General features: G+C 45.9%; 1 protein-coding gene across 1 annotated transcript in view; it reads right to left on the reverse strand.

Moving 5' to 3' along the window:
- GNA11 (G protein subunit alpha 11) overlaps window positions 1–15,114 on the reverse strand; it is a 126,004-nt gene that overhangs the window by 33,852 nt on the left and 77,038 nt on the right. Inside the window, exon 4 of the mRNA XM_082259737.1 lies at window positions 5,508–5,636. Within this exon, the coding sequence (XP_082115863.1) occupies window positions 5,508–5,636 (129 nt within the window). The remainder of the gene's footprint in view (window positions 1–5,507; window positions 5,637–15,114) is intronic.

Here is a 15,114-nt window from a genome sequence, read left to right on the forward strand (position 1 = left end):
TCATGAATGATCATATAAATCTCCATAAAAAAAAAACTATCCACATATATCAAAATGTCCACGAAAATTCCTCTAATAGTGACACTTCCCAGTGCAGTAAAAATGAAAACATGATGGTTTCCAGTGCTCTTCCCCTTACCAATATGCACACACCAGAAGATTATTAAGTAAGGCCTCTTTAGCACTTGATGCGACTTGAGGTCCAAAGACCTCAAGATTACACAGGCATTGCTTCAAGTCGCGGCAAAGTCGTGCGATTTTCAGGACGTACAAGTGTGAAAGGGGAATTAATAGCATTACACAACACTCCAATCATGAAATCTCCAGCAATCGCTCGATGGCTCTTTTGGGTATATAACACTCAGCCAGGGGGAAGGGGTCAAATGATGCTTCACCATACTGAGCCAGAGAGGGAATATATAGTGACGTATTTATTCTATAGGATTTCTCCATTCAAAACGTAATTAAAAGCATCCACGTTGTTTATACTAAACAAAACAAAACACGGCCGGACTTAGTGATGGCCGCAGATCCGGACCTTGGAAGTGGCGGCGTGACGTCAACACGTAAGGCGCCATCTAATGCGTTTCGTGCACACGCACGTATTCAGGGGATACGCCTACCTAGTCCGGTGTACACCACGTGGATGCTTTAAATTATATTTTAATGAGGAAATCTATAAAAATAAAATACTACACTATATATTACCTCTCTGGCTCAGTATGGTGAGAATCTTTTGACTAGGACTCCCCCCTGCTGAGTGATTTTACACCCCGAAGAGCGATCAAGCAATTGCTGAAGATTTCATATAACTGGAGTGTTGCGCAATGCTATTTACTAATAACCTTCTGGTGATTGCATATTGGTGAAGGACGAGCACTGGAGATACATCATGTCTTCATTTTGCTGCACTGGGAAGTGTCACTATTAGAGGAATTTTGGTGGACATTTGATATATGTGGATATCTTTTTTATGGACACTATGTGGTCAAATTTAGGGTCCTTTCACACGGGCGGTCCGTATGTCCGTATATCACCCTATCCGTTTTCGGATGATATACGGACATAATGCATGTCAATGGGATTGCGGATGTCAGCGGATGACCGTCTGCTGACATCCGATTTGCGTCCTTTCAGACCCTATTTTTCTTCCGTTTAAAAAACGGAAAGGACGCAAAATCGGATGTCAGCGGTGTCATCCGCTGACATTCGCAATCCCATAGACATACATTATGTCCGTATATATTCCGCAAACGGATGGCATGATATGCGGACATACGGACAGGTTGACAAGTGTGAAAGGACCCTTATGGTGTTTATTAGTATTTATAAATATTTGTATGTTTCTCACACTAAGGCCCCTTTCACACTAGTGCGACTTGTCCCGCGATTTTGGACCGCAAAAATCGCATGACAAGTCGTTTTACATTATTTTCAATGAGCCCCATTCATATCAGTGCGTTTTGAAGTCGCACCGACTTCAAAGTAGTTCCTGCACTACTTTGCCACGATTTGATTGCGTTTTGAGCCATAGCTTTATAAATCGCATCAAAATTGTAGCAAAGTCGCGACACAAAATCGCAGTAAAATCGCGTCGCATAAGTGTGAAAGGGGCCTTAATAAAGTAAGTTATGCGTTTTATAAAGTTTTGTAATACTTACGATTGTATTTATGCGCTGCACATTGTTTTGATTTTTTTTTTTATCTCTATGAATGTTTTTACAGCAGGGCTCAAACCCCAAGAACTTCTTTGAAAATATTACTGGTTACATGTAAAAATGTAATATACAAATGATACACTACTAAAATCTCTGGTACTGGGCAAATTAAAAAAAAAAAATGAGCCTTGATATATGTAGAATGAGAAGCTAAACTTTGTATTTTGTGCATCGAGGTAAAACTATTATTTTTTTCTTTAATTAGGAACCTTAGTTAGCTTTGAGAACTGTGTTAGAGAAGTACAGCCAAAGATCGTTTGGCTGTACATCTATGGATCACAGGAGTGCAGTTCATTCTGCACTCCTGTGACCTGTTTTCAGCAGAGAGTGGGCTGATATCCACTCTCTGCTGTCACAGAAGTCGATCCAGGTACCACGTCATTATGACCACGGAGTCGGGATCCGCCAGGTACCTGGACCAACACCCGGCTTAGCGAGCTGCTAAGAGCCTGAGTGGGCCGCTCCCCACCCCAGCGCTCCAGTGAGCGAGGAGGGGGGCAGAGCGGAGAGCTGCTGACTGACCGTTTTCTGCTTGATCAGCTGTCACGACCGAGCGATCGGCGGTGTTCGATCACTCGGTGCTCAGTCCAGAGGTGCCGAGAGAGAGATGCAGCATCGGACCAATGCTGCATCCACCTAGGCAAGTATAAATGAGTAAAAAAGCAAAATCCCATACTTTTCTTTTAATGTTTGTGCTAAACTTAAAGTGGAACTAAAAGGCAAAACTTTTTTTCATTTTAGATAGAGTAAGGGAGAGTTAAAAGCCCTGTCTACCAAACAGCAAAATTAGCTACACTGGTTTTCAGGAGGAGACTTCCTGGTAAGTGTGCCTAAAGCCTCATATTTATATGTCTGCAGTGTTAGATTATACAGCATTGTTGTTTTTGACTACTAGCCTTGGGATTTACAGGTGCATCTCTTAAAACAGAATATCAACAAAAAGTAATTTTTTTCAGTAATTTATTTCAAAAAAATGAAACTCATTATATAGATTAATTCAACACAGTGATATATTTTAAGTAGGGATCAACCAATTATCGGCAAAGCCCATATAAGGAGAGCCGATATGCACTTTCCCCGATATATCAGAATCAGCCCCTGAAGTTACGGATATTGCCGATATTTCGGGAAAGTGCTGTACCGGAGTGATGCCTGCAGCCAGAGGCATCACCCCGGTATTGGTGTCCATAGCCGACGGTCGGCAGTCTTGTAATGACAACCGATGCGGCTGAGAAGCCGCTCAGCTGTCATTACAAGGAGCGGGAAGGGACGTCCCCCCCGGCTCGCCCGGGTCTCCTGTCCCACCGGGAGACCCGGGCATCCTACCTGCACGGCCGCCGAAGAGAAGACCCGATCAAAGTCGCATTCGGCTCTGATCGGGTCTCCTTGTAAAAAACCTGGAAGTTATGTCATGACATCACTTCTGGGTACTCAGTGCCAAATTAAAAAAAATTACAGCATTCAAAAACAGCCAAACTTGGTGTTTTCAATGCTTTTAAAGAGGTTGTAAACCTCTGAGGTTGTAAACCTGAAAAAAAAAATTCTCTTCTTACTCGCATACTAGCTCATTATGAAATACTTACCTTAGAACGAGCCCCCGCCGTGCCATCCGCTTACCTCTATGACGGGCAACATGTCCAGTCGCCCGTCTTCCGGGATCGCGGCATCCAGCCATCTGATTGGCCGGAGCCGCGGCGACGTCACTCCCGCGGGAGCCGACGGTCACAGCACGGGGCTCTGAAGGAACGGCACCAGCGGCCGTTCCTTCAGAACGCATGTGCCAGTGACGTCAGCATGTAAGGTAAATATCTCCTAAACGGTGCAAGTTTAGGAGATATTTACAGTACCTATAGGTAAAAGTGTCAGAGGAGGGTTTACTTCCTCTTTAAGTGCAGAGGAGGGGTTTGGGGGTCTTTTAGACCCCCAGATCCCTTCACAAGAGTACCTGTAAAAAAAATAAATAAATAAAAAAAATTTAAATGTCCGAAAATATCGACAGATATCGGCCAATACCAATATGCGATGACCAAAATATCGGTATCCGCAATAAAAAAAACAATATCTATCAATCATTCATTTTAAGCATTTCTTTCTTTTATGGCTCTTTTCCACTGCATGGAACCGTACCGGCTCGGCGCGCTTTTGTGCTTTTCCACTGCGGTACCGCATGGTATAGGGTCGGAACGGTTCGGTACGGTACGGTATAGGTTTGCTTTTCCACTGCATGGAACCGAACGGTATGGTACGGCTCTGAAAAAACAGTACCTACTCGATTGTGGTTCCAGCAGGTACCAAACTGGTACCATATCCCACAATCCTTTGCATGCAGTCACTTCTAGCCACTGATTGGTCAGAGAATCACACCCACCCCGTTGTTATCCCACCCACTTAACTTTAGTACTACTTTAGTGGAAAAGCAAACCTATACCGTACCGTACTGAACCGTTCCGACACTATACCATGCGGTACTAGCAGTGGAAAAGCAAACCGGGCCAAGCAGGGCCGAGTAGAGCCGAGTCGGTACTAGCCGGTACTTGCAGTGGAAAAGTGCCATTAGTTTTGATTATGGCTTGCAGCTAGTGAAAACCCAAAATTCAGTATCTCAGAAAATTAGAATATAAAACCAATAAAAAAAAAAAAAAGATTTTTAATACAGAAATGTTGGCTTACTGAAAAGTATGTCCATGTACAGTATTAGTATGCACTCAATACTTGGTCGGGGCTCCTTTTGCATGATGGGTGGAAATTTCCTTTCAGGCCACCCCAACATATTTAAAACTGCCGGCACACTGCCCATTTTTATTTCTTCTTGTGGTTTCTATGGAGGTCAGGCCAGGGGCACGGCCACGGCGGCCAGCGTGCCACCAACTAGCTGATAGCGCTGTTGCATTCTGGGAGCTGAAGTCCAAAGCCGCGCTCAAGCTCCGGTGGGTGGGGACTTGAGAGCAGCGCAGCCAGCCAGGAAACTACAACTCCCACTGCAAGTTGTACCTATAGGTAAGCCTATGATAAGGCTTACCTATAGGTACTGTAAATATCTCCTAAACATGTACCGTTTAGGAGATATTTACCTTACATGCAGCCAGTGACGTCACTGGCGCATGCGCTCTGAAGGAACGGCCGCTGGTTCCTTCAGAGCCCCGTGCCGTGACCGTCAGCTCCCGCACGCATGCGCGGGAGTGACGTCACCGCGGCTCCGGACAATCAGATGGCCGGATGCCGTGATCCCGGAAGACGGGTGACTGAACAGGTCGCCCGTCAGAGGTAAGCGGGCGGCACGGCGGAGGCTCATTCTAAGGTAATTATTTCATAATGAGCTAGTATGCGATACATACTAGCTCATTATGCGTTTCTCTTTCAGGGTGAAAAAAAAAAAATCGGGTTTACAACCTCTTTAACTGGGAGACTGACAGGCATTTGCAGGAGGCTCTTTTTTTTTCTTCTTCTTTGACAGCTGTTCTCTGCTCCCTCACAGCTATATAAAGAGCAAAACCGGATTGGCCCGTGGATCTGTTAATTTTACCGATCCCCCGATCCAGCTATTATGGCCATATCGGCGCCGATATCTGATCCGAATATCGGATCGGTGCATCCCTAATACATGTATGACCATTTCTGCTTTTACATGGAAAATGCTCACACTATATGGACTGTTCTTATACACATAACCTTATGCTAGTAATATTTGGCGTGAATACATCAGTACTGTGTGCAAGGACACTAAGATTTCAGAATCAACAACAAAACTTCCAAACTATGAACAAAATTGGTAAGCAATACACCATTTACCTAAAGATGATGTTTTCCAAGTCAAAGGGGTACTCTATAATACCAGTTGTTGGCACTCTGACACGCAATACATCTTGCTGTGTGGGCAGGTACCCAGGCTTAGAAATACGATCCACGTCAGACAAGTAACTAAAGAACAGAAATAGATATAACTTACACACTCATAAAGAACAATAAGGAGTTAAGCACTCTTAAGTAAAAGCATTATCTGGAAAAAAAAAACAAACATGAAAGTTTTTCTTTGTCAAAAGACACTACACAGTACCTCACAAAAGTGAGTCCCCCTTTCACATTTTTGTAAATATTTTATTATATATTTTCATGTGACAACACTGAAGAAATTACACTTTGCTACAATGTAAAGTAGTGAGTGTACAGCTTGTGTAACAGTGTACATTTTGCTGTCCCCTCAAAATAACTCAACACACAGCAATTAATGTCTAAATCACTGAGTACACCCCTAAGTGAAAATGTCCAAATTAGGCCCAAAGTGTCATTATTGTGTGGTGTCACCATTATTTTTCAGCTTTGCCTTAACCCTCTAGGACATGGAGTTTACCAGAGCTTCACAGGTTGCCACTAGAGTCCTCTTCCACTCCTCCATGATGACATCACAGAGCTGGTGGATGTTAGAGTCCTTGTGCTCCTCCACCTTCCGTTTGAGGATGCCCCACAGATGCTAAATAGGGTTTAGGTCTGGAGACATGCTTGGCCAGTCCATCACCTTTACCCTCAGCTTCTTTTAGAAAGGCGGTGGTCATCTTGGGAGGTGCGTTTGGGGTCGTTATGTTGGAATAGTCATGTGGCCCAGTCTCTGAAGGGAGGGGATCATGCTCTGCTTCAGAATGTCACAGTACATGTTGGCATTCATGGTTCCCTCAATGAACTGTGGCTCCCCAATGCCGACAGCACTCATCAAACCACAGGACATGGTTCCAGTAATCCATGGCCTTAGTCTGCTGGTCTTCAGCAAACTGTTTGCAGTGCAGGCTTTCTTGTTCATCATTTTTAGAAGAGACTTCCTGAAGACCAATTTGATGCAGTGTGCGGCATATGGTCTGAGCACTGACAGGCTGACCCCCCCCCCCCCCACCCCTTCAACCTCTGCAGCAATGCTGGCAGCACTCATACATCTATTTCCTAAATACAACCTCTGGATATGATGCTGAGCATGTGCACCTAACTTCTTTAATTGACCATGGCAAAGCCTGTTCTGAGTGGAACCTGTCCTGGTAAACCGCTGTATGGTCTTGGCCACCGTGCTGCAGCTCAGTTTCAGGGTCTTGGCAATCTTCTTATAGCCTAGGCCATTTTTACGTAGAGCAACAATTCTTTTTTTCAGATCCTCAGAGAGTTCTTTGCCATGAGGTGCCATGTTGAACTTCCAGAGACCAGTATGAGAGGTTGAGAGCGATCACACCAAATTTAACACAACTGCTCCCCCATTCACACCTGAGACCTTGTAACGCTGAAGAATCACATGACACTGGGGAGGGAAAATGGCTAATTGGCCCACTTTGGACATTTTCACTTCGAGGTGAACTCACTTTTGTTGCCAGCAGTTTAGACATTAATGGCTGTGTGTTGCGTTATTTTGAGGGGACAGCAAATTTACACTGTATACAAGGTGTACACTCACTACTTTACATTGTAGCAAAGTGTCATTTCTTCAGTGTTGTCACATAAAAAGACGTAATAAAAGATATACAAAAATGTGAGGGGAGTACTCACTTTTGTGAGATACTGTAATTCACTTATGAACCAAAAAATGTGAAGTATATTTTGTTTTAGATAGAATGATGAAGGGTTAGAACAGAAGCCTCTCTATCAGCCTTTTTTTGTCATCCATGTCAGGACAGAAGTGATGGGAAATCTCTCTCAATCCCTGACAAATTTGTAATTGCTGTCAGCTTCTAGTCCCAGTGTCAACAGCAATCTAAAGTACAGGTGTCACAGAGACAGAAGTGAGGGAAAAAAATTCCCCTGTTGGGGTTACAGACAGTAATTTCCTCACTCTTTAACCCTTTCGTTGCCAGGTCCGTATTTTTTATCTTCCCCACAAATAGTACCTCAATCTGTCCTTGTTTATACCTCCTGTAACCCCTTGTAGAACAGGAGTTTATTAGTAAACATTTCCAGATTAAGATTCACACAGCTTTAACTCAGGAGTCACACATTTTTTAAGCGCTCTTTCACACGGGCGATCCGATCAGATCCGCCTGTCAGTTTTTTAGGCGGATCTGATCGGATCCCCCATGCAGTTCTATGTGGCAGCGGATGTCAGCGGAGACACCTCCGCTGACACCCGCTTGCCATCCGTATCCGATCCTGTCCGTGAAATGTGGACGGATGGAAACCCTATTTCTCCATTTGTTCAGTAATCGGAGCGGAGCGGATCTGATGAGAGCGGACAAGCGGTCCGCTCTCATCCGATCCCCCATAGAGGGCAGCGGGTGCTGAGACACCTCCCTCTCCGCTCTGCAAGCGGAGACGGAGCTGTCATCCGCCGGCTCAGCGGGGATCGCGGATCGATCCCCGCTGAGCAACACGGATCCGCCTACGGAGGCAGACCGTGTGAAAGAGCCCTAAAGCAGATCTTCACTGTATATAAGCAGCACAAACCAAAAACACGATTTAATTTTTAATATAAAAAAGCAAACTCCCCCATTCATGTCTCTATGTTTTGTTTTGTTGAGAAATCACTTAGAAAAGCATAGCATTTCTGGCCGTGGCCATCTTGAGTAAGGGTAAATGATTCATGTAACATTTACTTCCTAGAATCCATCTTCCCTTAGCTTAAAGTGTTACTAAATTAAAAAAAAAAAAAAAAGTTTTTGTTAAAATAACAAACATGTTATACTTGCCTGCTCTGTGCAGTGGTATTGCACAGAGTGGCCCTGATCTTCCTCTTCTGGGGTCGCCGGTTGCAATCTTGGCTCTTCCTCTTCTTTTTGGGACTACCATAGCCAGTCGCTGGCTATGGGAAGAGCGTAGTCTGCGCGCTCCCGACCTATAGGTCTATAGAACCGCGCTCCATAACTTACACAGCAGGACTTAGGCAGCCCCCAGCTCGTCACTGCATTTGATTGACAGCAGCAAGAGCCAATGGCTCCTGCTGCTGCTAGAATGCTATGTGAAGAACGCTGATCTATTCTCCCCTCTCTTCCCCTTTACACAGGGGAAGGGGGGCACAGAGAAACTGAAAAAAAATGTTATTGCCTTAATGCAAACAATGCATTAAGGTAAAAAATGTTTTTAGGTTCAGTAACACTTTAAGCATGCATGCAGAAAAGTGTGCTTAGCTGAGATAGTCCCTCCTCTCTAAAGACTCCTGGGATATATGACATCAATTGCCTTGGCAAGAAACCAGGGAGTAACAGAAGAAATGTAAACAAATTTAGCACATTAAATGCTTTCCTTTTGATTTACGAATACAACAGCATGAGGATGAAACATAATTAATGGTAAATGGGAGAGTGAAGTTCCACTTTAATTGAACTAAAATTTGAAAATTGGAAAAAAATTTGAAAAAAGTGTAAGTCTTTGATGAAAGTTGTGACTCCTGTGTGAAAACACCTATAAATAGACCCCCAGGTGTGCTGCAATGGCTATTATTATTATTTCACGGTTAGACGCTTATGGATGTTTTTGTACGTGACTTTTTCCTGAATTGCAGAGATCAATTTTTTTTTTCTTTTAATCTCATGCTTTTCAGAGTAGAGGAGATTTCTAGAGTCTCTTTGAAACCCAGATGTCTTCATAAAGAGAACCGGTCATGTCTTATTCCTATTAAGAGGGATGTTTACATTTCCTGTAATAGGAATAAAAGTGATCGAAAGAAAAAAAAAAAAAAAAAAAAAAAAGAAAGACAGTGTAAAAATAAAATAAATTTAAATTTTTTTTTTTAAAGCGCCTCCGCTGCCTCACACGCAGAAGCGAACTCATAAGTTGCCCACACATATGTAAACGGCGTTTGCACCACATGTGAGGTATTGCCGCAAACATTCCAGTGAGAGCAATAATTCTAGCACAAGGGCTTCTCTAACTCTAAACTGGTAACTTGTCAACATTTGTAACATTTTAACATTTTTGCCGATGGAGATTTTTTAAGTACCAAAGTTTGACGCCACTCCACGAGTGTGCATAAATTTAACCTCCCTGGCGGTACGAATATGTCAGGAATTACATACCAAAAGCAGTACAATTTTTTTCATGGAAATTTGGCGTTATGTATTATAGGCCTACAATTCTTAGTAATTACTGACTTAAACCGGACCAAAACAAGACTCTAGTAGACATCCCAGATGTGATAAATTTGAAACACAAACGCATGAATTATAATCTAATCAATAATATAATTATATATATATATATATATATATATATATATATATATATATATATATATATATATATATAATATAAAATATAAAATGTGTTATGTGCAACGTTTTTTTTTTTTTTTTAATTTCCCTCCCTAGTTCCGCTCCCATGCAGCATTGGAACGGAACTAGGAAGTCATCACACCGACGGAGGACGGAGGAGCGGCGGGACTCTCGGCTGGCGGTCACAGCAATGAGAGATCATCGCTGGATCGCCAGGAGAAGGTAAGAGACACCGCTGCGCTCTCTGCACATCTACCCCGAGCGTGACTCGGGGGTACCGATCCTGCACTAAAAAATCCACCCCGAGTCATGCTCGGGATTACCGCCAGGGGGGTTAAACCACGACGTTAATATTGGGTTTTGTCTTTTTTTTTTTTTAATTTATTAAAGTGTATTTTTTCCCCAAAAAAATAGCTGCCCAAGTACCGTGTATAATAAAAAAAATTGCAACAATCGCCATTTAATTCTCTAGGGTCTCTAATAAAAATAAATAAATAAAATGTTTGGGGGATCTGAGTAATTTTCTAGCAAAAAAAAAAAATGGATTTTTGTCTTACCATAAAATCGTTTTCCTTGATGTTCATTGACGGACACAGCTCCATATCTTCTTTGACCCTTGGGTTATGCTGCTCTCCATAGGAGTAGAACTAGGCGGAAACAAATTTGACTATGGCCCTAGGGCCGTCCTAGGGGGTATTTTTTCCACTTCCTGCTATAGGACTAGTTTGTAACAAGCAGTGTCAGAAGAATGCATAACCCAACTCAGAGGGGTGGGTGCTGTGTCCTTCAATGAACATCAGAGAAAAGGATTTTCGGGCAAGACAAAAATCCAGTTCTTTCGTTCATTGACGGACACAACTCCATATCTTCTTTGACCCTAGGGACGTCCCAAAGCAGTGTCAATATGAGAGGTGGGAAAACACAGTAGTGGATAGAATTCCCAAAAGAGGCTAAACATAGCCAACCAGGTAAGCTAGGAGCTCAACCAGGAACAACTGGAGCTCACCAACCAGGAAAAAATACACCCTCAAGAGGCGGGAGCCTCTGCAACAGCAGCCTGTAAAACTTTGTGAATTTGTGCACAGACGAACAGGTGGCCGCCTTGCAAAAATAGGCCACTGATGCCTGATGATGGAATGCCCAGGAGTCACTAAGTGCCCTCATAGAATGCATTGTAACAGGGAAAGGAGGAACCTGATCCCTAATGGAATAGGCCTGCACAACCGTCTGCCTGATCCATCTGGAAATGGTCACAGCAGATGCAGCCTGCCCTTACGAGACCCATCTGTAGGGACAAACAAGGAATCAACCTTCCAAATTGACTCAGTTGCCGCCAAGTACACCCTGATTGCCTGAACCACATCCAGGGAATGTAAGGCAATTTCTCTAGGATGCTTAGGCTTAGGACACAAGGAAGGCAATACAATGTCTTAATTTTTATGGAAACCAGAGACAACCTTTGGAAGGATTGACTGGCAGGGACGTAGCACAACTTTGTCCCTGTGAACCACCAGGTAAGGTGACCGACAGGACAACGCAGCAAACTCGGACATCCTGCGTGCAGAAGTAATAGCTACCAAAAAGGCCACCTTCTGTGACAAAGTAAGCAGAGGAAGTTCAAGAATATTTTCAAAAAGGCAGTTTTTTTGAAGAACTGACAGTACCAAATTGAGGTCTCACGGAGGCACCAGGGACCTTACCGGAGGAGCCAGGTGGCGTACTCCCTGAACCAAAGTATGGACCAAGGAAATTTTGGCCAACGGCGTTGGAAGATTGCCAAAGCAGAAATTTGGCCCTTGATGGTGCCCAGGGCCAAACGCTGATCTACACCTCTTTGTAGAAACTCCAGCAGACGAGACACCGAAAAGGAATGGGGGGGGGGGGGGGACAACCCCGAGGCTCCCACCAAGTAATGTACGCCCTCCAAAACTCGATGATAAATCTTCCTAGGAAGTAGATTTCCTAGCTTTCAACAGTGTAGGAATTACCAAAGACGACAACCCTCTGTCCCTGGCTTTCAATAGCCAGACCGTGAAAGCCAGCGACAGCAAAGCAGGATTGAAGATGGATCCTTGAGACAAAAGATCTTCTCCAAGAGGGAGTCTCCAAGGGGCATTGGCTACCAGTCTCACTAGGCCTGCGTACCAAGACCAGCGAAGCCAGTCTGGGGCCACCAGAACGACTGGAATCCCTTCTGCCCCGATTTTGCGCAGAAGTCTGGGCAGAACTTGTAATGGAGGAAAGGCATACGTTAAATGATACCGACCACCAGAGTGTCCAAGGCGTCAGACAGAGGATCCCGAGACCTTGCCACAAACCTCTGAACCTTCTGGTTGAGATGAGAGGCTAACAGGTCCACATCGGGTGTCCCCCCACCAGAGACACAGTTGTTGAAACACCTCCAGGTGAAGAGACCATTCGCCCAGATCCAGCGCCTGCCAACAGGTAGTCTGCCTGGCAATTTTCCAACCCTGGAATGAGAACAGCAGAGAGGGCTGGAGCAAAGCGCCCTGCCCACCTTAGAATTTCGGCCACTTCTTTGGCCACCAGGGCACTTTTGGTAACCCCTTGGTGATTGACATATGCACAGTCGTGGCGTTGTCCCAATTGAATCCTTACCAGGTGCCCCCGCAGCCGATCCGTACACAGGGACAGGCAAAAGCCTGATCATCCGAATCGCCAGCACATTGATTGGCAGACTGGACCTCCTTCCGTGTCCAAGCCTCTTGAGCTGGATCTGTGCCCAAGACACCTCCCCACCCGGACAGGCTGGCATCCGTGGTAACCCCTGTCCAGTACAGAGGAAGAAAGGATTTTCCCTATAGAAGCGCCGGGGAGCGGAGCCACCATGTCAAGGACCCCCTCGTACCCTGGCTCAACAGGATCACATTGTCTAGGGACTGTAGATTCTTGTCCCATTTGGCAAGAATCTCCTTTTGCAGAGGTCTGGTATAGAAATGAACAAACGGAACTGCCTCGAAGGTGGAGACCATCAAGCCCAGCACCTGCATCCAAGTCCTGAGAGATGACCGACGGTTGGACAACAGGAGCCGAATCGCATGCTGCAACTTCAGTAGTTTCGCCTCTGGAAGACCCAACCTGGCTTAGGCTGAATCCAAAGTCCAGGTCCAGGTTGTTGGATGGAGTCAGAGCCGATTTCTGAAAAACCAGTTTCCAGCCGAACTCTTGCAGAGTTCGCACAGTAATGTCCAGATCGTCTTTTAAGACAGACTGAGACTCTGCTAGCAGAAGGAGATCATCCAAGTACCCCAGTACCGCAATCCCTCTGTGCATGAGCAAGGCTAATACCGGGGCCAACACTTTTGTGAACACCCGTGGAGGTGATGGCGTCTCTTCAGGCAGAGAAGGGCTGGTCTGCGGGACCAGTGGAGCCCGCTTTTGACTTACCAGTCCAGGGCCTCTTGGAACCTCCTGCGAAGTTACGGGTGGATTTTTGTCCCTTGTCCTAAGAGCCCGCAGGACGAAAGGGCCGTTTGTGAGCCGAGAAGAAAAGGTACACGTTTCCGACAAAAGTTCTCTTACCTCCCGTAATACCTATATGATCTCTTCCATGGAAGCCCTGAACAGGCGGTCTCCTACAAAAGGGAGATCAGTCAACGCCTTTTTGGAAGCCTGGTCCACAGACCAGTATTTCAGCCAGACTATGTGGCGAAGGACTGCAACTGTCACAGACACTCTGCAGGCTAAAGGGGCTGCATCCAGAGAGGCATCACAGATATACTGTAAACCCTGTATCAACTGATCTGCCAGCTCAGAAGGAAGTTGACCCCCTTTCAAATACTGGCGCAGAAGCTTTGCCCATTCCGTTAAAGGTCTGGGAGACCAAGGTGATGGCAAACGCCGGTCTGAAAATTGAACCTGCCACGGTGAAAAAGGTATCGGACCAGAGCCTCAGCTCTCTTGTCCACAGGGTTTTTAAAAGATGGGGAATCCTCCACCGGAAGAAGCGTGGCTTTATTCAATCTGGAAACCTGAGAATCCCCCACCGGTGGAACTGTCAGTTTCTTCAAAAGGGGCTCTTCAATAGGATACCTCCTAGCGAAACACTTAGGTATCCCAACCATGGGTATCGGGGATTCCCACGGACTTGTGACAATCTCATTGAAGTAGGCAGGAAAGGGGAACACCTTAGTCATCATGGATGGTCTGTGGGTACCAAATTGTGCTGACGCAGCATTAGCTGTGTCCTCCAATTTTAAAGTTTCCCGCACTGATACAATCAGTGCCTCCACAAGCACCTTTTCATGCACGGCTGTAGTGGAAGAGGATTCATCCTCACTGTCAGAGCACTCAGGGTGCATGGACACAGACCCTGTGGGTTGACTCGCGCCTGTGGTGGCCTAATCCAGCTCAGAATCTGAGGGGGCAGAGGATACAAGTGAAAGCGGGGGCGCTTCTTGCTAGGCTGCTTTTGAAAGGCCATATCAACTTTGGACACTAGTGACTAAAGGACCGCCGTCAAGCCCGCCTGGGCAGACAGACCCAGAGGGTCCCGCAGCTTCTGAGAGTGGGTCAGGTAGTGGCACATGCTCCAGGGGCTCCATGGTTAACCCCGGAAGCCTCCCGCAATATGTGAAAAAATTGCAATTAAAAAAAGAAAAACCTCACCGCTGCAGCGGTAGTACTATAAGTCCCAGCGCACCAGCCACGCTGCTATAGCAGAAAGAGGGAGCTGTACATAGGGACTCACCACCACCGATTTAGGGAAAGATACAGAGTGCCAAGCTGCTTACCATGCAGCGATCAGAGAGGGGGAAGCGCCGTCACTGTCACTAGAGGCCCACCCTTGTATCACCGCTCGACAGGATAAAGCACCCAGGACCCCCAACAGCCCTCCAGGTACTTGTAGTCCGCCAGGGGGACCCCAACAGGAACCCCCACCCTGCCATTACCACATCAATTTTTTTTTTTTGTGAGCCGCCAGCAGCACGCTCCCTCCTGAAGGCAGCCAGGCCAACCCGGGGAGGGGGGTGGGTGAGGGTGACATGTTCAGGGGAACCCTGCTAGTGGGGGGGGGGGGGACCAGGCGGGAAGGAAGGGCACATAGGCGGCCTACTAACCCAAGGAGGGGGGGACACTACTCCCCTCACCTGGGAACCGAGCGGGCACCACTTCGGGCAGTCCATCGCACCATCTTGGAATGGGGGTGCTGAGGGCCAGAGGTACGTTGACCAGGGCTATGCGTCCTCGCTGGCCAGGCC

Source organism: Pelophylax lessonae (genome assembly GCF_965119305.1).
Source record: "Pelophylax lessonae genome assembly, chromosome: 1".
Lineage (NCBI taxonomy): Eukaryota > Metazoa > Chordata > Amphibia > Anura > Ranidae > Pelophylax > Pelophylax lessonae.